Source organism: Apium graveolens, chromosome 6 (assembly GCF_009905375.1).
Source record: "Apium graveolens cultivar Ventura chromosome 6, ASM990537v1, whole genome shotgun sequence".
NCBI lineage: Eukaryota > Viridiplantae > Streptophyta > Magnoliopsida > Apiales > Apiaceae > Apium > Apium graveolens.
The window spans coordinates 48,353,437-48,381,417 of record NC_133652.1 but is presented as its reverse complement, the minus strand read 5'-3'; the positions used below and the strand labels follow the sequence as shown (position 1 = coordinate 48,381,417).

Here is a 27,981-nt window from a genome sequence, read left to right as displayed (position 1 = left end):
TTATGCATAAAACATGGGACATATTAGTTAAGCATGGTAGTTAAGTATATTGAGCAGGGCAAGGAATGTGGGTAAAAAAAATAATAATAATAATATTGACAAACATGTATAAAATGTTATGCCTAAGATGCAAAGGGCGCACCCTGGAAGGTGGAGCTTAAATAAACAAAAATTTACATCTAGTGTGATTATTGAAGATGACAGAAGAAAAGGACGCGCCAATAGGATAAGGGTGCGCCTCTATATCCTACGGTTAGTTAACCTGAAGGATCCGGGCCTTGTAAAGAACCGTCCTCTGTTTCTTCTTCTTCTTCTTCTTCAGCTTCTTCGCTACCTAAGTCGATAACACGAGAAACATGAGCACCTTTCCTAAATTTTATGTATTTGCACTTCACTCCTACTTGGTCAGAAAGAATCCCTACTCGCATCAAGTTGGATCGAGTAACTAAGGATTTTAAGTTCCACCTGTCAGAAGCCACTCTAAGGAGGGCTTCAGCTCGTTTTTTGGGCTCGCCTTTAAGGAGTTTTGAAGATGGTCTGTCTGGAAAAGTATAAGAATGAGAAAAGAAAGAAAAAATGTAAAAATAACATAAGGGAAAAGATAAAAAGGCGAGTCCTTACTTGGTGACTTGTTGAATCTTATCCTTATCCTGGGAACGTCATACAGGTAAAAAAAGTTCTATTTCCAACCTTTCTCGTGGCTAAGCTTGCCAGAGGAGAAACCCTTCTTGTTATGCTGCTTATCCACCACCAAATAATAGTACCCGTGGTCAGACTTTCTTAGATTGAAAAAATAAGCAACTTCGGCCATGGACGGTTGGGGAAAACCCAAGTCCGTATAGAGGATGAACAAGGCCAGGACAAACTTGCAGCTGTTGGGAGAAAGTTGGAGTGGAGCTACGTCGTAGAATTCTATCACTTCCCTAAGGAAGGGATGTAATGGCGTGCCTATACCTAAAGACACCAGTTTGGGGCTGGTCACCATTCTGGGAATTTTAAAGTTTCTCCCATAATTGAATATATGGGGCCGCATCATGCTCAAAGGGCGCGCCCATATGCCTTCCATGTCATAAAACTCCATGAGTCATCCTAGTTGTTCTTCTGAACAAGCCAAAGACAGGCCCACGCAAAAAAGCTTCCCATGTTCCTTTCTGAAACGTTTCTTCACATCTTCATTACACGATTCGAATTCGTCCCAATCAAAATCCAATTCGCTGTCAGAAACTTCCCAATGTTGGAAGGGAATTGGAGAAGGCTCAGGAGAGGTGGAAAATTGAAAGGAGTCTTCATCAAAGAAGTTTTCTTCATCACGGAGTGGTGATACATTTGCTTCAGGCGCGCCCTCGTGAGTAGGAGAGGTAGGCGCGCCCTTTGGTCGCTGAGGAGATAGGCTTGGGGAAACAGCTTTGTAAAAAACCTTGGAAGGCCCAGCATCTACATTAACCCCCCTTTCAACACCCCTATACCTGTCGGCATTTAAGCTCTCAAACCAATCATCATCGTCTAGCTCTGTACTAGTTGGGGCTGGAGACCTCTCTTTTTGGACTAATTTTTGTTTTCCGTGTCTACGAGATAAGGGAATGTTGTCCGTGGACGAGCTATCTGAAAAATCTGCCATTAAGGAACCCTTTTTGGAGTCTTGAAGAAGGCACGCCACCCGGTTCAGGAATTCGGGAGTATGGTGAGCGTTTGGAAGCTGGGGGTCCAAGTAAGCGTTTGGAGGAGAATAGATTCCCAAGTTGGTAAGGAAATCCTTGAAGGGGTGAAAAGGAGAAGACGCGCCCTCGTCTTCCAGCTGCCAAGAAAACCAAAAATGTTGAGGGCGCGCCCAATACGAAAGAACGAGATACAAAAATATGAAGGAAACAGAAAAGGTAGGGATAGACTTAAAGGAAGGGTGAGGCGAGTCATACACTATGAAGGCGCGCCCTATTCTGTCCTAAAATCTATAAAAGACTGGAAGATTGGATGACATTGGCGTGGCTTAAAGTAAAAGGAACGCGCCTCGTATCGATAAAGAGGCGCGCCTTATCATGGGACGTATATTTTTAATTTTGAGGATAAAACGGTTGGGATTCCTAGAAACATAAAATTAAAAGCTAGACCCCATGATTTCAGATCTAGAGCAACAAAATTTGAAAGTACAAGATATACATACACAGATACATACATCATTTTGTGTTTATCATCAAGAACAATTAAGGAAGTTGAAGAGACAATGTAGCATGAAGTATTATTTGTGTGATGAAATCCCGAGAAGAAAGAAGATTTACATACCTTTTCAAATGAAGAAGACGTTGACTGGAAGAAATCGAGAATACGGTGACGGAGAAGGCCGATTCTGAGCAAGAGTTCGTCGCCGGAGTTGAAGTCTTTGGTGAAGAAAGAGAAAATGAAAAGGAAGGGGAAAGTGAAAGTAAAAATGAAAATGACTGACGGTGACTTGTATTTATAGGTGAAATTGACAGCTGTTAAAATAAATCACACCAATCACGTCAGGCACGATTTCTGAATAAACAGGGGAACCGTTTTAAAAATAATTCAAATTGAAGGACGCGCCCTCTTGAAGACGCGCCTCGTATAAATTAACTCAGTAATTAGAAATCCTGAATGCAAAATCCGAAACTTTAGGAATGCACACCCTTTTTAAGGCGCGCCTCATAAGTGTGATATTTGGGATGCGCGAAATGGGAACTCTGAACAGATCAAGCCCTGTTGAGGGCGCGCCCCAGTAAGTAGTACTAGGGAATTGTTTATACAAATTTTGTTAAAGATAAAGAGAAATTCCAATCCCATTCTCAAATGACATATGGAATTTGGGGGGTAGTTGTTATGCCCAAATGTTGGTATAAACAATATTCAGATTAAGATCGATAAAATAGGTAAAATTGAAGGAGAAACGCCTAAAAACTAGGAAAAGATAAGATTAACTTTCCATAAACAGATGGCACGCCCTAAGAACGCGCTGCATTAGTTAAACAGTTGAGTGGCCCGTGACCGTTTTGCCTTAAAGGCGCGCCCTTGAACATGACGAGGCGCGTCCAATCGTTGAAAAAAGATAGATGAGTGGCTTAATTGGAGTCTGTCCTATAGTGAGCCTTAGGGCGCGCCCTAGGTAAAGAAGGCTCCTTGGGTGGATCATTTGGACATGATTACTTCGACATGTCCATACTGTGGCTTGGGCAGAATTAAAGTCAGCCCCAAAGATGAATAGTTTAGGGCGCGCCCTATGATGTAAAATGGTATGAGAAACCAAAAGCTGGTGATACAGGGCGGCGCCAACATACAGAGATGTTAGGGCGCGCCTTGAATTTCTACTTGGACATAAGTATAGCTTTTATGTGCTGATTAGGTGGATTCTCTAGAAGGCTCAAGGAAGATGGAGATTATTATTACTAACCTACTTGATGCAGGTACTCTATTGAGGAACTCCTTCCTGTAGCATATCTACAGGAAAGGCGGTGTCCGTGGTCAGAGACCTCCAGGGGTATGCCTGAACTGAAGGCCTCCTCCTGTAGTCAATGGGTGTCCTCATTGGGGATGTGGGGTGAAATCTGGTGTGTGCTTTGGGAGCTCTGTCTCTGTAGTCAACGAGTGTCCTCGTTGGGAGACTTCGGAGTATTTTGCACTTTGCACCCAAAAGCTTGGGATCACTTGTCCTGCAATCTGGTAGGGGCTCCTTATCGGGGGACAAGGATGCGTCCAACATTTGGGGTGAACCACGGCTATACCTGCGTCCACGGACTAGAGAAACAGCTGGTAGCGGAGGGTTATCCTTGGCCAGGGAGATGCTTTATCCGTGAAGTCTCGAAGCCGCGGACGAGCCTTGAGCCTTTGTGGTTGGGCCTCATCGGCGGACATTCCTAAAGCTAGTAGAAGACGATTTCCAGTAGGTTTCCTATTGGGCCTCGGGATAAGAAATCTAAGCCCATTAGGTTTCTTGTTCCCCAAGAACTACGTGGGCTTGATCCCCTATAAATAGGGATACGTAGGCACATTGTAGGGGGTCAGGAGCGAGAGCACAAAGGAGCCACCACTAACCCTAAACAATCTCAGCCCCCAATAATCAACAAACACTGTTCATATTTTCCGACGAGTACTGTTCATCGGATCCACCGACTACTGCTCACGTTTCCGATAAAGAACCGCCATCACAGATCTTGTTTCCGGCTACTAACCTCAAGTTTTGTTGTTCCCAAATTTCTCCGTCAACAGTGTGTGTAAAATAAGGGTTCTCAAACTTCAAATCAAATGAGCTTGATCAAAACAGAGCATGATAAAGCATATAAGTAACAATTAGTCAGGCATATAATCAAAATCATACAGTTAAAACAGATAAATACGTGTTCGCGACAGTGGCAAAACCCTATAATTTATATTCGTTATTCCTGCGCTATTTTGGGGGTGCATTCTGGGCCTGCACGTGCTTTTAATGATTGGGCTATTGCGATTCAATGTTGGACCTCGACATACTTTCAGCCTTGAACCAGATCCAGTTTGTTGTATAAATTATTTTGGTTTTTTCTTCTTGCAGGGAGCATTTTACAATCTTTTCATTCATTTATTTAGAAAACTTTCTTTAAAATATTAACTAAAATTATCAAAGCATCTCAGATTTATTTAATACTGTACGAGGTCACACAAAATTATGGTTTCAAATATTCAATTTTCTACCATAAAAAATCTAGATCGTACTTCTCCTTTTACATTCATGAGATAGAGTTAAGACAAATTATTGTTAATACCTTGAATTTTTTTACAATGAGTGTTGTATAATTTTTCCGGTGCTTATTATACATGAGATGAGAAAATAATTTTAAAATACAATACACAGTATTGTAAAATTCTTAATTTTTTAGAACATCTTTAAGAGTATTTGATTAGCTAAAATATTTAAAAATAGTTATTAGTTAAAATTTGTTAAACTTGTAAGATGGTACATTCCAATAATATTAATAAGGGATTGCTAAATTTAAAAAGTAGTACAAATTATCATAAGAATCCATTATAAAATTATAATTTTTTTTGCCTAACTAGCTTGTACTCTTTCAAATTTAGCGATCTTGAATAACATTTTATAAAATTTTATCTAACAAATTAGCATCGACATTTTTTAGGCTTATGAGATATATAGAGTGAAACTATATTAAAATGTGAGTTAAGATTGTTTAGGATATTTTTTAGGTATCAGTTAAAGTTAAATTATATCGAAATGTGAGTTAAGTTTGTTTGGTTAAGAGATGCATCCGTTGAAGATGCTATTATAAGGTTTTACATATTTTAGGATTTATGATTTTTTTATGATATATTTATGAATATATAATAAACACAAATTTTTATAATTTTAACTTATTTTAATTAATTTATATTTTTAAATAGTGATAAATCTTTTGCATTAACAAATAGTACATTAATCAATACTTCAAATTTACAAATTTTGATATTTAGAATGTGCATATGAACATAAACGAGATAAATCCCAAAGGAGACAAATTTGCATCGTCTGTGATTTACAACTATAGGATTTAAGGCAAACTTGCTAAATATCAATGTGGTTGGAGAGTACGCATTCCCATGAATGTAGGTGACATGAAAACCAGGCACAACAATCAAGACACATACTCTGCGTCACTCCTCGAACCATCCGTCATAATAAGTAGGGCTGTAAAAAAAATCCAAAAAATCTGATATTCGTTCTAAAAATCCGCATTCGTATCCGAAATAAAGCGGATATTATCTGTATCCGACACAAAGCGAATATTATCCGTGTATTCGAATCCGACGATTGCGGATACAGATATGGGCATATTCGTATCCGATAATATCCGAATCCGAATAAATATATTTTATATTTAAATAATTTAAAAATATATTATATTAAATTTATAGTGTGTTTATACACACACATATATATTAAATATTATATTTATACAAATTTTATAAACATATAGGAAAAAAATCATTTGAGTTCAACAATTTAAAGATAATGATGATATTGAAAAGAAAAATAAAATTAATTTTTGAAAAATTAAAATATAATTAAATCACTTTATCACTTATTTTAATTTTTAAAAATAAATTTTTATTTTTAACTATATTTTTTTCATTTTTTTAATTTTTAATATAAAATAAAAAAAAATCTAATTGAAAATCGGATTCGGATCCGGATACTATCCGGGCCGGATAGTATCCGTCGGATTCGGATTCAGATTCAGATATTATTCTTTAAATATTTCCGGATTCAGATACAGATACGGATACGGATTTTTGGATCCGGATCCGGATATAGGCAGATCCGTATCCGAATTATCCGTTTGACAGCCCTAATTATAAGATCTACTCTTTTTTCTTTTTCTTTATTCAAAATTTTAAAAATACTGTATTTTTTAAGACGATGAACATCTCAGATTAAAAATTAAAAATTTAAAAAGCAAGCCGAATGTCACCAGACCAGTAGTCTGAATTAGAAATTTGGACATACAAACACATCCCCTTTTGGTAAAAGGTCAACCCCCTGTTTTCATTTTCATCAAAGTATATAAAACCCATTACAACAATATTCCATGTATTTATCGTTATCATCATATTAATCTCAACGCTGTTTCCCAAAACCCCCAACTTGAATCTCATTAAAACCCAATCTTTAATCATTAGTCTTACCCCCCTACTGACCTAATTTCTTCAGGTAATTTCACAACCCACTTCAAAGTTTCCATCTTTTCTTGCATTTATTTATACCCAGATGCTTATTTACACTGTATGATTGAATTTTGATTTAACTATAATTCTTGTGTTTTTTGAGTTTTGAGTATTAGGTTGTGATGGGTTTTTGATGTTTGTGTTTGTTTGATGATTTTACTTAAAGATTCTTGAAAAAGAATTGAATTTTGTTTGTTTGGATGTGTGTTTATGAGTTCAATTTGCTTAGATTCTATCTTTTGTGTTGCTTGTTTGGGCTTAAATATGCAAGGAGTTGGAAAAAGATTTGAGCTTGGCTGGTTTTGTAAGTTCTTGGGTTTTGATGAATTTTGTAGGGATTTGATGAGATTTGAGCAGTACAAATGTTGAATTGGTCAAATTTGAATTGAATATTGGATAAGAAGCTGTTAAAAACTAAGTATTTCTTGTGAGAATTGATTGGTATTGTGAATTTTGAAGATTGGATTCATTGCATCCTGTGTTGAAGTTAGAAGGGCATTGTAGGATTTAATGGAAGCTTGTTAGAGTTTTTTTCCTTTCAGACTACTGTGTTTGGTGTTGAGAAGAAGGATTTGTGCTTGTGTTAAATTAGGGGGTTTGGTGGGAATTTGAGAGCCTGTATTGGATTGATTGCATTTTCGATTTAATGATGGATGAAGTTCAAGGTAGTTCCAATGCACTACCTCCGTTTATTGCAAAGACGTATGAGATGGTAGATGATATTTCATCGGATGCTATTGTCTCGTGGAGTGAAAATGATAAAAGCTTCATTGTTTGGAATCCACCAGAATTTTCTAGGGTTTTGTTGCCTAAATTCTTCAAGCACAATAACTTCTCCAGTTTTATCAGGCAGCTAAATACATATGTAAGCCAATTGAATTTTTGTTTTTTCTCTGCATTTTTCACTTTTAGCGTTTGTTCCCCTTGTGCCATTTAGATATAGTTATTATAAATTAGTTGTTTCTACTTTACTATTTGCTGATCAGGGATTTAGGAAAGTTGATCCTGAGCAATGGGAATTTGCTAATGAAGATTTTCTAAAAGGTCAGCCACACCTTTTGAAGAACATCCACAGACGCAAACCTGTTCACAGTCATTCAATTCCGAATCACCACGGACAAGGAACTTCCTCGTCACAGTTAACTGAGTCAGAAAGACAGGGCTACAGGGAAGACATTGAAAGATTGAGACTTGAAAAAGATTCAATACACCTTGAGTTTCAGAGACATAATCGTGAAAATCAGCAATTTGAATTGCAAAGGAAGGTGTTATTGGCGCGCCTGCAACATGTGGAACATCGCTATAAAGACATGCTAACGTCTTTGGCTCAAATCTTGAAAAAACCGATGCTTGCCTCAAATCTGATGCCAGAGTTGGAAGAACTACATTACAGAAAAAGAAGGTTGCCTAGAAAAATCTCTATCCAGGATGACGGAAGCTCAGAAGATGACCAGCCAAGTGCTTCTCAAGGTTTTTCAAACAAATCTTTGAATACTGATCGGCAGTCATCGTTTAACAAGGACTTGTTGGAGCAATTGGAGTCCTCTCTTACATTTTGGGAGGATATTGTGCACGAGGTTGCCGCAGCTAATGTGCCAGGAAATTTGTCACTAGATTTGGATCAATCTACAAGCATTGCGGACAGTGCAGCTTTATGTGACCCACCGATAAATGTAGAACTTGGGTTTAGATCTTCAGGAATTGATATGAACTCCGAGCCTACTAGTGCCATTATTCTGGAGGTACCAGTTTTAAAAGAACAAGCAACTGGTAGTAGCCTTGCTAATGTGCCAGCTGGTGGTGCCAATGATGTATTCTGGGAACAATTTCTGACTGAGAATCCTGGGTCAAGCGATGGTTCAGAAGCCCAGTCCCAACGAAAAGATCTTGACTCCAGAAAGAATGAGAGCAAAACGGCTGAGCAAGGGAAGTTTTGGTGGAGTAATGGGAGTGTAAATAATCTCACAGAACAGCTAGAAACAGCCTAGTTGAGCACAGAGAACTTCGTTATAGTTAGTTATACAGCTAAAATCTAGATACTGTTCTTACTGTTGATACTTACCAGCTGCTTGTATATGAACAGATATCTCGACTTGAAAACGATTAGATATTTAGTTCGATTGCTGAATTATTTTGCAGGTTGTGTGTCACATAACATATTTATTGTTGATTAACCTTTGATTAGTGTGGATTTACATCAGATTGATTTAGTTCATTTATTTTTCTTGAGACGTGTCTTAATTGAGATTTTAGATTTCAGTATTGAAGTGAAACGGGAAGGTGATTTTCTGTTATTGTTGTTCATATTAACCTAGCTCTTCTGTTATAATTTCCTATATTAGCTGTCAATTTAAATTCTTTATGGTGAAACATGCCGGTATGTATGGGATAGATTGGTCTTTTTGTCATTGTTCTTGTTCTTATCTGCATATGGTAAACATGGGATATTTCAGGTATGCTAAGGTCCTCAGTGAGGCTTTTAGTTGCGGTCTTGCGCATAATTGTTTGAATGTTAAAATGGTTGAATGTTAAATTTTTCCAAGACTTTTACTCTGATTCTAGCAGGCACAGGTGGAAGCGATTTGACATGGAACCCCATACGAGTAATTTGCTAACCACTTCAAATGATCAGAATGCACAAATATTGTTGAGTGAATTGTACTCTGAGCATGGAAGTTACAGGATACCAAAATTCAGGTAAAGTTTACTTGTCGAGTTTGCTTATTTTGTTAGCTAGCTGTTTAGGCTTTAGCAAAATGGAAAAGTTCATATCTTTTAACCATTTAGTTTTAAATAGTAAAATATTTTATACCCCGAGTATGTATAAGACAGTGACTCATATTTCCAGTTGGAGCTTACATTCCATTGCTAAATATTTAAACATATGTGAAAAGATGAAAGATAGTATATGAGGGATGAATATGAGAGCAGTAGGTGTAAATAAAGATCCTAGCTGTAGTACGATTGAAGTTGTTGACACTGTTTTTGAGTTTTCTGCTTCTAAAGTAATCTTAAAAAGGTGGTGAAATTTCTTCTTTGGGAACTTGATCAGTAATCAGCTGTTATTCAAAATTTCTAGTCTAAAACTTGTGCTATGACATACTAGTAGGTATAATGAAACTTTAAGTCTAAGAATGTATTTCTTGCGACTTGGCTTAAAAGAACAAAGAGCATGTAGTATTTCAAGCAACTATCATATTTAAAACCACATACTATTTAATGATAATTACATCTTCAGGATAACTTCTGAAGCTAGTGATTACTATTACAACAATATTCCTTTCGTATTGCTGGATCAAAAAGGACTTGGTTGAGCTCAGACCACACCTGTCGAAAAACCTCTATGATGAGATCATGGTATTCATCACAATTCAGTGTTAAATAGCATGCAAGTAGCTCTTCAAGTTCTTGCGGTTGTCTGATGCATTTTGCAGTGATCATCTCAGCCATTGAAATCTTGAAGTCCTCATGCGGGTCAAGTGAGCTTTTGACCACGGCAAAGCTATCAAAGGCTGTTGCTCCTTTGACGGGTCTCTCCTTTCTCACCTTATTCATCTTCTTCTTTGATTTCTTCAAGTCTTCAAGAGCTCTAATCTTGCATTCAATCCTTGCAGCTGTTCTTGGAGTATAAACCCGGACTTTCCTTGCATGTTTTTTTCTTGTTCTGGGCGACTCCCTACGTAAAAGAGCATTTTTCTTCTGTTCCTCACTCTTCAACATTAGTTCATTGATTTTCATGTCTTTCATGTTCTGCCACTCTGAAATAAGTAGTCCTTGCTCCATTTTCCGAGTTCCTAATGCACGCCGCTCATGAATTCTTCTGAAACTGGAATATGTGGTAGAGCTACCACACTGTTTTCGCGAATGCAAAGCTTCTGACATCTGGTGATCCTTCTCTGTTTGGATTATCTTTACAGCTTCTAGTTCAGAAATACCCTTGTCTACTGTTTTCGTAGAATTCTCGACCGACGTATGCAGTTTTTTAGGTAATTCTGATTGTTTCTCTTCTTGAGCTCTTTGGTGCATTTTTCTTGATTTAAGATCTTTGGTAGCTCTTCTCTTAAGTATCTGTGACTTCTCACTCTCCTTCTCCTTGTCACGTATATAATTCCTTTGCAAGAATTCTACATTCCGAGGCAATTCACTAATCGCTCTTCTTCCCACAATCTCCATTCCTTCCGGTTCCCTTACTCTGTGTCTCAAGCATGAAGGACTCTGTAACATAACCTCAAGCTCGTCATCAGAATCATACCACACAGACTTCAAATGCTGGCATTTACACCTTTCAGCTCCAAGCGATAGCCTCAAGTAGGAACAATCATGCTCACCATGGAACCGACCCTCGGTCAAAGTAGAACCTGGCGACGACAAATTCTTCTTTTCTAGCACCTTGGTATTCACCGTAACTGGTTTAGTATCGTCACTCATTTTCTTGAACCTTGAAAACCAGGACTTTGCAAAGGCATGACTGATCATATGAGGATTCGTAGTTGGCGAAGAAGACGATTTCTTTCTTCCCCACTTCATCCTAAGCAATCAAAATGGTATAAATTTGAGGTTTCAAATGAAGAGAAACTTTATGGAGAAGTAAAAGATGAATAATGAGAGAATTACAGACACATAAATATAAGAAGAATAAGAAGGTAGGAGTAGCAGCAGTTGAGGGACAGTTAGATTGAAGTAGTTGGGAACGTGGGATTAGATAGTTGGGGTTAATTGGCTTAGTGGTATGGAGATATCAAACTCCACTCGTATTGATTTCAAAAGAAAGGCCCGCCTAAGATCTTGTGACCACTTTTACCACTTTATGTACAAGGCCCTGTACTTTGTAGAATGGGTGTTTTTTACTTGAGAGGGGACCAAATATTTATAAATTTTTGTACTGCTTGGTGGATGAGAAATTGCAAGATCACATCAATTCTTACCCCCATAAATCTAGAAATGGTGGAACTACTTATTAATATGCAAAAGCAATGCAACACACCCACTCTTCTTTACATTTTATTTATCTCTTTTTTTTACCATTATGTTCAACAATTTCTCAACTAACAAAATTTGCATGATACGAGTGTTTTCTTTGTTTTGATTTCAACTTTGAGATTCGAATTCGCCGGTTTCTTCATTTTTTCGGGGGTGAGCGAGAATCGAATCTAGAATTTGGACGAAAATAAATAAGCCTTTTAATACTTGAGTTATGGCATGACGCTCAATTTGTAGGTTATTTAATTTTTGAATAAAATATTTAAATCTCTTGTTTTAATTTATGTCTGACATGACTTAATTTGAGATTATTATTCGTTTGCTACTTGATTTTTACAAGAAGGTCTAATTCCCTTGTTTTAATTTGTAATGGCCTAAAATATATATTTCATTTAGTATTAATATTTGTGCGACCAAATGTCCCTTGTCCCATGTAGAAACAAGTGTGAATATATGAGGTCATGAGCAGACACTGTATCTTCACTTTACAAATAATGTTTGAAACTTAAGGCCTTCCGACAGGGTGAAATTTCAGAACCATTTGAACTAAAAAAGCACTGCTGCAACATCCTGCTCCCTCTTCTATTGTTGACCTACTACCCCCCCACTAGTAACCACTTACCCACATTTAAAATTTTGCTTGTTTCTTTTTAGGGTAAATTATAATTCATATTTTTTTAAAAAAAGTAGTAGTATATTGATAATCTGCTGTTTTGCTTTAAGCATTGCATGACCCTGGGTTATGACTTTTCTTCTTTTTGTGTTTTAATAGCTCAAGTTTGCAGAATCTTGCATAACAGTTCTCTGCAATATATAAAGTTTTGTTTGTCAGATTAATACAACTTCAAACTCTACTTACAGTTTTTTAAAACTTGTGTTGTGTGATACTATAGCAGTGTAAAGGTGTGCGCATGCAGATTGCACAGTGTTGAAGTTCTGGACTTCTGACTTTTTACCTTGGGTTTTATAATGCTGCGTTTTTAATATATGCCGGTGCTCATAACCCAACGAGCAAAGAGCCCAAAGTAGCATACAAAGGAAAACAATATCCCCCAGGCCCAAACAAATAACAACTAATGCACCGTAAAAAAACTTGTATATGATGGCATCTAAACAAACTCCAGAGTCTAGATCGCAACCCTGTGAACGGCAATGTCTTAGGAAAACTCAAAACCTAACGGCTAGGGTCTCAAGGGCTTTCCGGTACCTTCCTGATAAGCCTACAATATTATTATATTATTAAAACTATAATTTTAGGAAATGATCTTTTTACTTTAATTTGCCAAGCTCTTTCAATGAGGTTGTTGTCTTTTATTTATATCAAGTCTCAAGTGGACTTTATCTTACAAATTGGGTCTTCTTGGGCTTTACATTATGTTCCATAATTATTCTAACTATAATTTATTTGAGCGTCTTGTCTTGATCCAACATTTGTCCCCCTCCCAGTTCAAGCAACTATATTTAGATTTGCGCTTTTATTTTGGGACCTAAGAGTTAGTAAAATGAGCAAAGCGTGGTAAAAAGAATAAAATAATGAAAGGATTAAATGTTAGTAAAATAAAAATAAAAATAAAAATAAAAATAAAAAGATAAGGGTATTGAGATAGGAGTGAATGTGTTGTGCATATTGTTGTACTTTAACTTTACTTTTTTTCTTCCTCCTTTTTTTTTGAAACGTATAAGTATTTTGGTTTTTATTTTCTGGGGACTATTGATTGGACATTGGAGAATTGAACTGTTCGGCTTCTGTTTCACTTAACAAAAGCGTAGCGGCTGGCCGAATTATTCTTATTCCACCTCAAACTCTCGACTACTGCAGTAACCACCTGTAAGTCATCTTCCACCTTACTATATTGCCTTTTGTTGTTTTCCCTTTTACGTCTTGCTTCTCTTAATTTAGTTTATTCAATTTCAATCATTTAATGGATCAATCTAGTTCGTCATATATCCGTACCGTTTCTGGTCGAGACCCCGGTAAGCGACCCCTCGAGGAGGGTGATCAAGAGTCCTTCCTAAATTTGAATAGTCTGGAGATTCCTGACTTAGAGCAGTGTGGATCCTTCGATTTTATGAACGAGGACGAGTTCTTGGGGAATGTACCTATTGGGCCTCTTCCCCCCCCCCCGAGTACTAGGACCTTAGAAAGGAGACGACAGGTTGTTGAAGATGGTCTTCGGTTAGGTAGGGAAGAGTTCGAGGGAAGAACAAGTTTAAACTATCTGAGTCATTATATTACAAAGGATCCTCCAATGAACAAGATAAAGTCGTATGTGGATTTGTCGAATGGGTATCGATACCGAGTACCGACAGCCGATGAACGGGTGTGGATGATGCCGGGATTTGGGATGCACGGGATACCGATGATATTTTTCCACTTCGGACTTCGGTTGCCTATGCCTTTTTTCTTGGCGATGTTCGAGGCTATTGGATGTGGGGTTAGTCAGTTGACGCCCAACTCCATTGCCCAGCTTAGTGGATTCGTCGCTCTTTGCTGCGATAGGAATAGAACTCCTTCTTTTAAACTTTTCTTTTCGGTATATGCAGTTAGGTATCACGACGGACATGTTTATTTTGACTGTCCTTATAAGAGGGTTAAAATTGTCAGTGTTCGATCTTCCAATTCTGGGTACCATGCTAGGTGGCTGTATTTTTGGGGCCTGATTTAGAGTTTGTGAAACCGTGTGGTAAATTGAGCCAGCTTACTATCGATTATTTAAATAACCTCGAGAAGTACGATGCGAGGTATCTGAATGAGTTTCATGGGTTGAGGTCGATGTATACACATCTTCAGTTAAACGAGCCCGATTTTTTGGAAATGCATGATTGTAAGAGGGGATTTTCAATCGATTAGTTATTTTTTCATATATATTTTTTATTTATTGCTTGTCTCCCCCCTTTTTTGTATTACGTGTTGATTCTTTTTCTTCTTTTGTTTTGTTTTAGTGGCTGGAGCTTCTTTGCAGAAGATTTTGGACAACGGAGTTAGGAAGGAGATGGATAAGGCTATGATGTTGCTCATTCAGCGTGCATCGAGGAAGAATACCGATGGAGCGTGTGCTGGAACTTCTAGGGTCGGGGCTTCTGGGGTTGGGCACTCTGTGTCCATCGAGTTGTTAGATGATCAGGGAAACAAAGTTGTGGAGGCTCCTGAGAAGGCTGTGACTGATGCTGATCTGGGGGATTTGAATCCTCGAAAGAGAGGGCGTCGTGAGGTTGATGATGTTAATATAGGAGGAGGAGAGTTTGTCGAGCCAGCTGTGGCAGGTAGCGGAGTGAATAAGACCATCACCTTGGTCAACAGTAGGGTTCTTATGTCCAACACTGGCGAGCCTCGATCCAAGAAGGAGCCTGTGAGGGTCGAGATTCAACCCAACGAGCGTTGGACCGGAGGGACAACAGTGCCGTTGAGGGCTTTTAATCTTTTTCATCTTCCCCAAGACGCGATTGCCTTCGATGGCCGGCGTCGGGATGACCTTGCTGACAGGTGTAAGAGTCGAGCCGGGAGGGTATGTGAATTTTGTTTTTATGTATTGTGTTTTTATTTTTTTTATTATATATATATTATATATATATATTAACTTTGTATTTGTGGGTTACGACAGTTCCTCGCAGATTTTATGCATATCGTGGAAGAATTTCGTGCCGATGGTAATGATGAGGCTTACAAGAGACTGGAAGCGGAGGTGAGTGCTCTTAGGATTGAGAGGAAAAAGCTTATGATGGGTTATTCAGAGTTGGAGAAGAGATCGGCGGATTTGACCACGGCAAATACCGCGCTGTCAAAGAAAGTGAGTGAAATGGAAGTTGAGAGGCAGTCGATGAGTGCCAAAGTCTCGGAGCTCGAGAGAAGGCTTTCGGAGGTAGAGAATGAGCGAGACGATTTGAAGGGGAAGTGCGAGGGTTTGGACCGTCATGTTGAGGGCATGAATTCTTCTTATCGTTTGATTGTTAAGGAGAATTCTAATTTAAAGGCGAAAGTGCAGAAAGGGATCGAGGATATCGCGAACGCCCTTGGGGACGGTTACGGGCGTTGTGTTGCCCGGATGCAGGGAGCGGGGTACGATACCACGGGGCATTCCTTCGAAGACTACATTGCCGACCTCGTTGCCTCGCAGCGCGATGATCCAACCGAGAAGCCTTGAAGGCGGGGAATGCCCCGTAATGATGTATGAATTTGAATTTTAAGTTTCTGTTATTTTAAGACAATGTTTCCTAATTGATGCTACGTTGTTTTTCGTACTTCGAATGATGCCTTTGTGGCCTTAGACATTTTTATGATATTTTTGCAAAATAACTTAAAGCTTTCATAACTTAAATTCCCTTGATGGGGATCTCATATCGACCCTCATTGCATCGAGGGTTGGTTTTTGGTAGGGCCCTGCGGCCTCGAAGTTTTAATCATTACATAGAGAGTTAATCACTGGTAAAATTTCTTGAGGTGGATGTCATTTCAGGCATTCTTAATTGGTTGACCATCGAGGTACGAGAGCTCGTAGGTTCCTGTGTTGACAACCTTCGACACCTTGTATGGGTCTTCCCATGTTGGTTTAAATTTTCCTGAGATTGTTGGTTGTGATGCGGCGGAGTCTCGAAGGACGAGGTATCCCACTTCGAATCGCTTATTTTTTACTTTCTTGTTGAAGTACCTTGTCGTCTTCTCCTGCTGTGTGATCATGCGAAGTCTAGACTCCTCTCTTGTTTCTTCAAGTAAGTCATTGTGAAAGCATAATCCTTCGGCCATGAGAGAAGGATCGAAGACCTCGATCCTTGGGGAAATCAGACTAATTTCGACAGGCAAAACGGCGTCGACGCCGTACGCGAGACGGAAAGGAGTTTCTCCTGTTGCACTTCGAGGAGTTGTTCTGTAGGACCACAACACATTAGGGAGCTCATCAACCCAACATCGGGGAATTTCTTCTATTCTTTTCTTTAATCTTTGTAAGATGGTTCTGTTCGTTACTTCTGCAAGGCCATTGGCCTGTGGGTATGCAACCGATGCTTTGATGTGTTGGATTTTCAAATCGCTTAAAGCTTTCTCGAATTGTGCGCCTACAAATTGTGTCCCATTATCCGAGATTAAAATCCTTGGAATTCCGAATCGAAACACCACATATTCCATAAAAAATTCAATCATCTCTTTTTCTCTGATCTTGGAGAGAGGTTTTGCCTCGACCCATTTCGTCGCGTAGTCGACTACAACCACGATGTATTGACACTGACCTTTAGACTTTGGGAAGGGCCCAATTGATATCGATTACCCATTGATAGAAAGGGCAAGGAGCGAGGATCGAGTTGAGCTCTGTTGTGGGTCGATGACTCACTTTGCCATGTCGTTGGCATGCCTGACATTTGCGGACGTAACTTTCACAATCTTTTCGGAGTGTGGGCCAATACATCCCCTGTCTCATGATTTTAAGAGCTAGGTTCTTTCCCCCGAGATGTTCGCCACATATTCTCGTGTGAACCTCGAGGATTGCTTGGTCGGCCTCTTCTGGGCTTAAACATCGGAGAAGTGGTTCAGTTAAAGCACGTCGATACAATATTGAACCGACCATGCAATAATTTCTTGCCTTAAACATGATAGCGCGGGCTTCACTTTTTTCCGTGGGAAGTTTGTTTTCTAGGATGTACTCGAGAATAGGGCTTCGCCAGTCAAGATTACTCTGAATGTTGTGGACCATCACTGTATCGATAGCGGGGGATTTCAGGCTGTCAACATATACTGGGTCGAGGTTCATTTTCAGATTGGACGAGGCTAACTTGGCGAGGGAATCAGCCCACTGATTTTCTGTTCTATCAACATTTGAGAGTTTCCAGGAGGAGAATTTCTTGAGCAGCTCTTATGTCATTGCAAGGTATTTAGCCATGTTTTCATTGTGAGTCTTAAACTCTCCGCTTATTTGCTTAACTACCAGCTGGGAATCGCCAAATATGTCGATGATATCTACCTCGAGGTCCGTTGCCAATTATAATCCCGCAATTAATGCCTCGTACTCGGCCACGTTATTTGTCGCTTGGAATTCGAACTTAAGGGCTTGTTGGACTTTAAACCCTTCTGGGCTGATAAGAATTATCCCTGCGCCACCAGAATTCGAGGTCGATGATCCGTCAACAAACAATAGCGACGGCCTTAGCTGGGCTTCCTCGGGATCCGACCCTTTGGTCTTGAATTGGCATTCTGCTACAAAATCTGAGAGGACCTGAGCCTTTATGGTTGTTCGTGGTTTATTCTCGATGTAGAATTGACTTAATTCGATGGTCCATGCAGCGAGCCTTCCTGTCATATCGGGTTTGTGCAAGATTCTTTTGAGTGGCGCATTTGTCAACACATGTATTTCCCTTGCTTGGAAATAGTGTCGGAGCTTTCTGCTTGCAATGACCAAGGCGTACACGAGCTTTTCAACCTGAGGGTACCGAGTTTCAGCATCACGCAATGAGTGACTAATGTAGTACACGGGAACCTCTCTTCATTCGTCGAGTCGAACAAGGACGGCTGTAACTGTTTCGTCGGATACCGACAGATAAATGCGCAGAGCTTCACCTGGGATTGGCCTAGTGAGGTTGGGAGGATTTGTTAAAAAAGTTTTGAGTTCTGTGAAGATGGATTTGCACTCATCGTTCCATTCGATTGGTGTTGACCTTGAAGCCTTTTTTATGGTGGCGAAGAAAGGGAGACACCTTTTGGACGATTGGGGGATAAATCTTCGAAGGGCTGCTATGCACCCTGTTAGCTTTGCAAGTCTTTGATGGATTTTGGATCCTCCATTTCAAGGATGGCTTTTTTCTGTGCGGGGTCGACCTCGATGCCTCGCTGTGTGACCAGAAATCCCAGGAACTTGCCGGATGTAAGCCCGAATGAGCATTTGTTAGGGTTGAGACGCAAGTTATGCTTCCGGGCATTTTCAAAGGTCTCACGAAGATCAAGTGAGTGGTTAACGACGAGTTTGGACTTGGTTATCATGTCGTCGACATAGATTAACATGTTTTTCCCTATTTGTGAGCCAAAGATTGTGTCCATCATCTGTTGAAAAGTTGCGCCAGCATTAATCAGCCTGAAAGGCATGACTTGATATCCGAATACTCCTCTGTGAGTAATGAATGCCGTTTGCTCCCAGTCATGAGAATCCATTTTTATCTGATTGTACCCTGAAAACACATCCATAAAGGAAAGGAGTTCATTTCCTGCTGTAGAGTCGATCAGCTGATCGATGTTTGAGAGTGGGTAGAAATCTTTGGGGCATGCTTTGTTAACGTCAGAATAGTCGACACACATTCACCACTTTCCGTTGTGTTTCTTGACTAAAACGACATTGGAGATCCATGTGGGGAACTGGACGGGCTCGATGAATTTAGCTTCGAGGAGTCGGTCAATTTCTTGATCGATAGCTGCCCTCTTTTCATCGGAGAATATTCGAAGTTTCTGCCGTATTGGAACAATGTTTTTGTTGATATGGAGGGAGTGGCGTGCGACGAACTCAGGAATTCCCGGCATGTCTTTCGGGTCCCAGGCGAAGATATCGGCGAATTCTCTAACAAGGTCAATGATCTCTTGTTTCAAATGTTCAGGGAGTCCTTTTCCCACTTTGGTTGTCTTTGTTGGGTTGCCGATGACCACTTCGATCTCCTTCGTCTCTTCTGCAGGGAAACATGAATTCTAACTTGTAGATTCAATTGAGTCGCAGGGGTCGATCTCGAGCACCTGGTTGACTCCTAGATCTTCCTCCCCTTTTTTCTTTGGGGAAACTGTTGTCAGGTAGCACTGTCTCGCGGTCGCTTGATCTCCAATCATTTCTCCGACGCCAAAGTCGGTGGGAAATTTCATCTTCAAATGGGAGATTGAAGTTATTGCCTTTAGGGCTGTGATTGTAGTGCGGCCTAGGATGTCATTAAAGATGGAAGAAGCACTGATCACATGAAATTTAACGACCTTCCAAACTTGGCAAGGTGGTGAGCCAAAGAGAACTGACATATCAATGGTTCCTACCACATGGACCTCATTTCCGGTAAATCCGTACAACGGTGTTCGGGAGTTTTCAAGTCGTCGATCCCAGATGTCCATCCGCGAAAAGGCGTGATGGTAGAGGACATCGACAGAACTTCCATTGTCGACCAACATCTTTTTTACAGTATTATTTCCTACTCGGGTTGTGATGACAAGAGCATCTTGATGACCCTCGATGAGCCCCGGGTGATAATCATCATCAAAGAAAGAAATGACCGGCGTCGGATTCGCGCGAGGGCGTTTAACTGTCGAGGGATTGACGTCGAGCGTATGTTTTCCTGGAGTTGTGAGAAAATCCTCCGGAAGCTGATCCTCCAAATATGACGTCAATGACCCGATCCTCTTCATCTCGATGGTGACGTCTATGATTGTCTTCTTGTTGTACGTAATGTACTAACTGTCCCCGACGAATATTTCCCTCTATGAGGTTGCTAAGTTGAAAGCACTGTTCTGTAGTATGACCGGTATCCTCATGATACTCGCAATATCTGGAACTGGGGGGTCTGTCAGCCTTCATGGGCCTCGGTGGTCTGTAGTTTGGTTCTGTTTTTAGAACTGCTAGAATTGTTGTCTTTTCTGTGTTTAATTTAGTGAACTCTTTTTCTAGTCGAGTGCGGGGTTGTCAGTCCCTTTCCCTTCTATCCCTTGAAAAACGATCATCCACACGCGGGGGTTGTGTTCGACGATGCTCATGGCGTCTCTCTCGCGCGGGAGATCGCGGGCTATAGCTACGACGACGTTCATGCCTTGAAGAGTGTCGGGGTGATTGAATGCAACTCACTGCTTCTTGTAGCATCATACGATGTTCGATAATTTAGAATGCTGCTTGGAGAGTCTTTGGCCTTTTTTCGAAAATTTCTTCTAGGAGTAATCCATGTTGTGACTTATCGATGCCTGCCGTTAAGAAATTGACGGCCATTTATTCAATTAAATCTGGAATTTCAGCGATCTCTTCCCTGAATCGGGTTAAAAAGCTGCGAAGGCTCTCACTTGAGCGCTGATGCATTGTCATCAAAGATGCTGTGACCTTGATGCCTTTGTAGTTACTGGAGAACCGGGCTTGAAATTTACTTTTTAAGATTGCCCATGAGTCGATGGATCGAGGAGGCAGATTGCTATACCATCGGAGTGCTGTACCTTGAAGGCATGTAGAGAAAAATTGACAACGGGCGATTTCAGAGTGGCAGAAGAAAGCCATTCGTCCGTCGAATGTGTTGAGAAATGCCAACGGGTCTGAAGATCCGTCGAAGTGATCGAGGGAGGGCGTTTTTAATGTCATGTCGATGCGCGCTTTCTCGAGGACGAGAGATAAAGGGCTTTCGGAAATAGTTTCGAATCCTGATTGATTCCTCATGATGTTACGCATTTGGGCGATTTCTTCTTGCATTTTGGCAAATTCTTCATGGGATATGGACTCTGTGGATTCAGTTTGGCGCGAGACCTCGGCGGATGACACTGTCCGCTGTCGACGTTCACGTGGTTGTGAATAGGTCGACTCTGCCGATGGCTCATATTCATATTCGGCATCATCGTCTTCATCATAAAATTCTTCCTCTTGCTCTTTGTTTTGTATTGTTGTTTGTTGGAGCTCTCGACGGAGACGGTGAATTTCACGTTTTTGCTCGAGTTTGGCTTGCAGCCTCCGAGTCTCACGTTCTAGCTCTTCATCTGAATCAAATAATTCTTCTGGTTCTTCTAGATTTTCTTGGTTTTGAGCCTTTAGCCTTTCTTTCTTTTCTAGGTGTAGTCGTATGTCGCTTGAGAGAACCTTCTTACCTTTGGCGGTTTGTACTCTGAAACGCTGATCTGAGGCGGACTTTCTCTTCTTGTCTCTTTGATGTGTATCTTTCAAGCTCTCCGGCTGATCTTCAGGAGGGCCTTCAGGTGGAGGAAACAAACATTTTGGCTTTAACGCCGACTGCTTTGGAAGCTCACGGCCATCGAAGGTTGAGGGGTCGGCGGAAATTTCTGCCGTCAACTCCTTCACTTGAGTTGGTCCGGCTGTTCCCGGATCAAACTCTTCCACAATCATTTTTCGGTTGGATCTGTAAAGTAAAGCTCCTTCTAGCGCCAAATGATAAGCCTACAATATTATTATATTATTAAAACTATAATTTTAGGAGATGAACTCTTTACTTTAATTTGCCAACCCCTTTCAATGAGATTGTTGTCTTCTATTTATACCAAGTCCCAAATGGGCTTAATCTTACAAATTGGGTCTTCTTGGGCTTTACATTATGTTCCATAATTATTCTAACTATAATTTCTTTGGGCCGTCTTGTCTTGGTCCAACACTTCCCAACCTCTCTTCACTCTGGCTTCCACATTCCCTCGTATGTGTATTTCCCTCCGATGTACGGAGGCATCCCTCATACGTAAAAACCTACTTGGCTCGTGTCAACCTCAATCATTTCTATCACATAATAGTGTTAAGAAAACCGTCACTTTAAAATATTAATGTGTTAGAGGAACACCATTTTTAGAATCATACGTTAATATTATGACAAAGAGTTTGAATGAATCATCATGATGGGAAGATCTTGAAAGAGGGGTAATGAAAAATTTAACTAAAAACAAAATATAAAATCCCTACAATCTTCTAATAATGGTTGCAACTTCAGTCCATAATCTATATGGATAAATATTTATATGACTAGTTGACTACAACTAATCATACTTGATTCTACTAGGCTGAAAGAGACATGATTATTCCCCAAGCAAGTAGATTACTTGCCAATTGGAAAAGTTTCTTTCCACCCCACTTGCCACTTGACAACAAAACACTAAGATCCTAATGGAAACTTCGCTGGGGGTCAATCATGACAACACTTTGACAAAATGAGTAGCGAGTATGATAAAGCTTAAGGTCATCAACATAAGCAAGCCGCACCGCCGGATAAAACGGAAAGCTTTGCAGCAACTGTTAACTAACATCCAAATCTCAGAACAAAAATTTCAAAGTATAGCTGTATAGTTCATACAATAGGCATACTAATATTATTGTTACTACTATTAATTATTTTGATACTCACGTTTCTCAACAGAGAATGAGGAGGCCAGTTAGCCCGGAACGAACAACTTCAAGATGTTCCACCACACACTAAATGTCAATTTCTCATCAGCCAAATGCAAGAGCCCTTTGCTAAAATTCTATGTTTTGCGAGAGAGAACCAACTTTGCTGTGAATACATACCTATATGGCTCTATACAGGCAGAAAGTCATGAACTGCTGTGGAAATAAAATTCAAGTACATTACTTATAAGCACTTATTTCCAAAAAAAAACACATTGGCATGTAATTTTTTCTGGAGATGAGTAATTTCTAAAATACAGATTTATGTCAAACCATTGTAAACTCTCTTTTCCTAAAAAAACCCTTACAGTCATTTTAAACTTGTTAACAGTCCGACTCTTTTAACCTTCCAAATTCCAATCACATTACTACTTGCCAGTAGTCTAGCACCTCAAAATATACTTCTCACTTGATGTGTGAACAACAGCCTTTTAGCTTTAGTGCTACACACTGAACTATATATTACTATGTAAACGACATAAAATGAAAATACGATCTAAAAGTCCCAAAAATATAAGGCAGAAGCACTTCTTATTGCAATTGACCACGATGCAACTACGCATTATGAATAAAAGTTTACATACTACTGACAGAGAATGCATAAAAGAATTACAAAGTTTACTGAACATGTTGTTTATAGTATTTCTGTATGGTTTCGTAATTTGTATACCAGGCAAAGAATCCAGATACTATTAACAACCAGAAGTATCTAAAGGACAAGTGCGAGTATGTACCACTATAGGACTGGAACAGATATAGGCATGGGTATCGAGACATCACCAGCAAAACCTGAATCTCTACTAGCGGTTGAATTTCCGGGAAATGCATAATCTAAACCTACCCCACCGAAGTGTAAGGATGCATTCTCACACCTCTGGAAAACTCTAGCAAGAGATGCTGCTTTTCTTCTGGCCCGTTTTGTCCCTGTGAAGAGTAACGATTGAAGCAAACCAGAAAGTGATGGTGCCTTTAACACCCTCTGGGTTGTTGCTGTTCCACCCCCTCTACACAATTCGAGCAACGCAACAACTGCATTCTCTTTCGCTTTGGGCCTTCCACTTCGCATCATGCCAACTAATCCTGCCACGGCCATTTCGTCATTTCCAACTGCTTCTGCTCCCACTGGCTGCCTCACGATAAGAGCTAAAGCACCTGCTGCTTCTTCGGCGACACCTTCAACTCCTAAAGCTCTCACTAGTGCTGTTACAGCCCCTGACTCTACCATTTTCAAACAATTATCTGAGTGAGTTGAGAGGTTAAATAAAGCTGTCACTGCATCCTTCTTTCCTCTTGGTGTACCATCCATCAATAACCCGGCCAGTGCTTCAGCTGCACCGTCTATTTCTGAAATCCTTTTCTTATAGTCATGAACAGCAGACAGGCTGAACAGTGTTGCTGCAGCATTTTCCCTCGCCTCTGTTGTGAATCCATTTCTCAAAACATCAACAATTGATCCTAAACACCCTGGTTCACTAACAATCTGGCATTTATTCTTTTCATAAATCGACAAGTTCAGTATAGCAGTAACTGAATTTTCTTGTGCAAAAGAACTATCAGAAGAAAGCAGAGCATTCAAATAGGGTATAGCCCCAGCTTCTGCTATATAAGCTCGGTTATCTCTTCCGGTCTTTGCTAAAAGCCGTATTTCTCGAGCAGCAACATTTTTGGCACCTTGTGACCCATTTGCTAGCTCTTTAATGAGAAGCCGTGATGTTGCTCGATTAGCTTCAATTGCCGCCTTGCTCGCTGAAGGAGCTGCAAAGTTTTCCGAAGAATACTCTGAGTTCTCAGGCGGATCATAAGGGACTCCGTGAGTAGTACACCACTGCACAATCAAATTTCTAAGAGCCCTATTGGGAACAAGCTGTGTATGAAGAAGAATCTGCCCCGTCTTTGGACACGTACAATGCCCCTCCTCCATCCACCTCGTTATCGAAGATCGATCATACGTTTGGCCTGTGCAAATTACAACAGGGTCAGTCATTAAATCCAACGTTATCGGACAACAAAAGTCTTTCGGAATCATAGTAAACATCTCAGAAATTTCCTTACTACTCAACCTTCTCTTCACTTTCTTGTTTTTGCAAAACCCTCCTTCCATCTCATCATTCTCAAACCCAAAAATCAAGAACCGGCTATAACGAGTCATCGCCACAAATCCATTTAGCACAGAAGCCATAGGTTCAATATCCCCATCATGATTAACAATCTGCTCTTCCAAGAACTCAATTTCAACCATAAAACTTTTCACATCCATAATCCCCAATCTTTCCACGAAAAACCGATACAATTCCACAGATTCCGGAATCCTCCCACCCTCAAACTCATCCAAAAATGAATAAAATTTACACCTCAAAACCTCATCTTGCTTATCAATCAACAACTTAGCCTTCCTAGATTGTTTTTGCAACAATTCAATTTGTTCCATAACATCATCACTTAAATCCAAATCATCCCAAGGAAAAACATCCAAAAGGGTCAAAATCTCTTGATTCAAATCATGAAACTGACCAGAAATAGAATGGTTTTGAAGCAAAAGCCATAACTTACTAGACTGAACACAATAATCAAGTAAAATCTTTGATCTATACAACAATATATACATTTCTTGAAAACAAACAACAGCAGATTTAGGCAAATTTAAACCCAATTCACCAACATACTCAAACAGCACAACAAATACCTCAATTTTCCTCACAAGTGATCTTGAATTCCGGCGTTGAAAAACCCAAGACTTGCCGGAAAAAGATGAAACAATTTCAGATGAAACCGCCGTTAAAGTAGCTAATAAGGCCATTTCAGACCAATCAACCGGCGTTACAAACGCCTGAAAAGTTGGTGACTTTCTTCTTCTTAATGATGAAAATATTGCAGATGAAGCCATTATAAAAAAAACCCACCTTTTATTTTCTTGAAAATGAGCAAAAAGATTGAAACTTTATGCAGAATTGATTAAATGGGGTGGGAAAAAATCAAGGGGTTGTTGGTAAATTTATTGTGGGCTTTTGAATATTCATTTGGAGTTGTTGAAAATGGTGTATAGTTTATGAAATGCGCGTTTGGAGAAGAAAGAAAATCAAGAGGGAAAAGTAGTTGTACTTGTATTACTAGGTTTAGCAGTAGTAATACTAGTGGCAGTTTATAATAAAAAAGTATCTTCGATTTTTCATTTTTATGTTAGGTGTGTTTGACTAGGATAATATAATTGAAATTTCTCGTGTCTGCATTTTTTTGTATACGTTTGCTAATTGCTACTACGTACATTGTATATGTGCATAAAAGATTGCTAATTGCTATACATACATTGTATATGTTGATAAAAGATAAAAGAAATGGCAGTGTTTTTTCTTAATTTTTTAATTAACTTTAAATTTTAAATGTTTATGGGATAAAGAAAGTCTATATAAACGTTCTAGTTAAGCCAATAAAAACAGCAGCGCCATAGTATCTCGTTGAATAATAAATTATATTTTATGAAAATATATTCAACCGAATCTATAGTAATAACAATTTTTATTCATGATATTTTGTACTTTACTGAAAAATCCAATACCATCACATGCCAAAAATTCAAATGTATCAAAAGTAAAGATATGAACACGTGTTTGATTAGTTTTTTAACAAATTTTTTTACTACAATGTTTTCTGATAGAGGAGATTCAAATTGTATGATATTTATCCTTTAATCATTCCTTTCGTCCCTTTTTTTCCATCTATTCAAATTCACATTTCACTCAATTAAATTAAATAAAATGATAATTATCATAATATAAAACTGGAACATCAATTTTTAACTTTTATTAATCTTTCCTAACCTTTTATTCTTCATATATTTTTCATAATTATTAAATTAAACAATTATTTTAGGACATAAAAAAATGATAAGAATAGACAATATAAAACTTGGATCACGGGTACTAATTTTAGATGTACAAAAGGTGAATATATATTTGGAAACGTGGAGAGATATTCAAAAGAGATATAAAATTTTAAACCTAATATTTGAATTTTAAATTTTGAGATTTCTCAAAGTACAGTAATTAACAAGTATGTCTTGTATACAAAATGAGTAGGTCTAATTTCAATTATAAAAGAAATATTATATAATACATAATTATGTTTAAAAATCGCGGAGACAATTTTAAAAACGTCTAACATGTTTCTTTTCTAAAAATAAAGAGATATAACAACAGTAAAATGAAATAAAAAAAAGAAGTCCATTAATACGAGGAGAGGAGTATTGACTAAAAGATCTGTGATGTAAATGTGAGTTATTGGCCGTTGACTAAAAAGAATACTGACCCCGCAGAGGCCCACAGAACATGATGACAGCTTTCTTTGAAATCAATAACTTATCTGTTAGGCTGTCATGCCACTCGCCAAAAACTTTTTTGAAAAATCACGCTCTCGACTTGTTCATTTCGAGTTATGGTAATCCTTAAAATTTTCCCCCACGTGATAATATTAAATGGCACAGTATTCTCATTATTTTTTATATAACATTTTTAATTTGACTTTTCTACCCATATTTCAAAGTTTTCAATGAATTAGTAAAAGTTATTATTTTTATAGAAATATACTCCCTCCGTCCTCCTCAATTTTTTATATTGGGAGACATGAGTTCGACACGCACTTTAATGCTCTTATTAAATTTAGTTGCATAATTTTTTTAAAAATATTTTTTCTTTTAAATAAAGATATAATGTTCAATTTTTTATTAAAAAAAATTAAAAATAAATTACGAAAATATACTTTATAGTTGCATTAAAATGCGTGTCAAACATTTGAAAAAAAACTGTAAAGAAATGAGAGGTACGGAGGTAGTATAATTTATACTAAAATTTACAAAAAGATTTTTTTTAAAAAAAATATTTTAACTGCAGGTCAACCATTTAAATTACGTGCAGAAAATTCAAACAATAAGTGTATAAAAACAGGCGGAGTAAATATAATGATTTTTCTAAAGGTATACTCAAGAGTATACAATAAACACCAAATTTTATGAATTTGATTTACTTTTATTGGGATTTTATTAATATTTATGATTAGAAAAATAATTAAAATATACAAAACTCATGAAAATTAGTGATTATTATTTGTTCTTGTGTACACATTAGAAAAACCTTGTATACAATGCATGAATAAGTGAGCATCTTATATATATTGTACTTGAATACAGAATTAAAAAATATATATATATTTTTTAATGATAAAAGATTAAAAAGTG

General features: G+C 38.6%; 5 protein-coding genes across 10 annotated transcripts; 2 read left to right on the top strand and 3 right to left on the bottom strand.

The window, feature by feature from the left end:
• The first annotated feature begins 6,490 nt into the window (after window positions 1-6,490).
• LOC141664379 (heat stress transcription factor A-4c-like) lies at window positions 6,491-8,916 on the top strand. 2 transcript variants are annotated; one of them, XM_074470318.1, is made up of 3 exons: window positions 6,491-6,685; window positions 7,035-7,564; window positions 7,686-8,916. In XM_074470318.1, the coding sequence occupies exons 2-3, from the start codon at window positions 7,346-7,348 to the stop codon at window positions 8,685-8,687; spliced, it is 1,221 nt and encodes a 406-aa protein (XP_074326419.1). In that variant the 5' UTR covers window positions 6,491-6,685; window positions 7,035-7,345; the 3' UTR covers window positions 8,688-8,916. The 2 variants fall into 2 exon arrangements, with proteins under 2 accessions (XP_074326419.1, XP_074326420.1); XM_074470319.1 differs by having other exon boundaries at window positions 6,971-7,564.
• Window positions 8,917-9,426: 510 nt separating this feature from the next.
• Window positions 9,427-11,374, bottom strand: LOC141664378 (uncharacterized). Its single transcript, XM_074470317.1, has one exon. It carries the CDS (start codon window positions 11,224-11,226, stop codon window positions 9,952-9,954), a length of 1,275 nt encoding a protein of 424 aa, XP_074326418.1. The 5' UTR covers window positions 11,227-11,374; the 3' UTR covers window positions 9,427-9,951.
• A 3,304-nt stretch (window positions 11,375-14,678) lies between these two features.
• LOC141663856 (uncharacterized) lies at window positions 14,679-15,900 on the top strand. Its single transcript, XM_074469699.1, has 2 exons — window positions 14,679-15,185; window positions 15,282-15,900. Exons 1-2 carry the CDS (start codon window positions 14,685-14,687, stop codon window positions 15,819-15,821), a joined length of 1,041 nt encoding a protein of 346 aa, XP_074325800.1. The 5' UTR covers window positions 14,679-14,684; the 3' UTR covers window positions 15,822-15,900.
• A 3,052-nt stretch (window positions 15,901-18,952) lies between these two features.
• On the bottom strand, window positions 18,953-20,029 carry LOC141664994 (uncharacterized). Its single transcript, XM_074470953.1, has 2 exons — window positions 19,379-20,029; window positions 18,953-19,333 (listed from the first exon to the last, which is right to left on the bottom strand). The coding sequence occupies exons 1-2, from the start codon at window positions 20,027-20,029 to the stop codon at window positions 18,953-18,955; spliced, it is 1,032 nt and encodes a 343-aa protein (XP_074327054.1).
• Window positions 20,030-22,284: 2,255 nt separating this feature from the next.
• LOC141666840 (U-box domain-containing protein 17) lies at window positions 22,285-25,857 on the bottom strand. 5 transcript variants are annotated; one of them, XR_012552373.1, is made up of 3 exons: window positions 23,489-25,857; window positions 22,714-22,910; window positions 22,286-22,608 (listed from the first exon to the last, which is right to left on the bottom strand). XR_012552373.1 is itself a non-coding variant. In XM_074473051.1 (2 exons), the coding sequence occupies exon 1, from the start codon at window positions 25,636-25,638 to the stop codon at window positions 23,491-23,493; it is 2,148 nt and encodes a 715-aa protein (XP_074329152.1). In that variant the 5' UTR covers window positions 25,639-25,857; the 3' UTR covers window positions 22,285-22,910; window positions 23,489-23,490. The 5 variants fall into 5 exon arrangements, 4 of the variants coding, with proteins under 4 accessions (XP_074329152.1, XP_074329153.1, XP_074329154.1 ...); XM_074473051.1 differs by having other exon boundaries at window positions 22,285-22,910; XM_074473052.1 differs by having other exon boundaries at window positions 22,285-22,907.
• Between the last annotated feature and the right edge of the window lie 2,124 nt (window positions 25,858-27,981).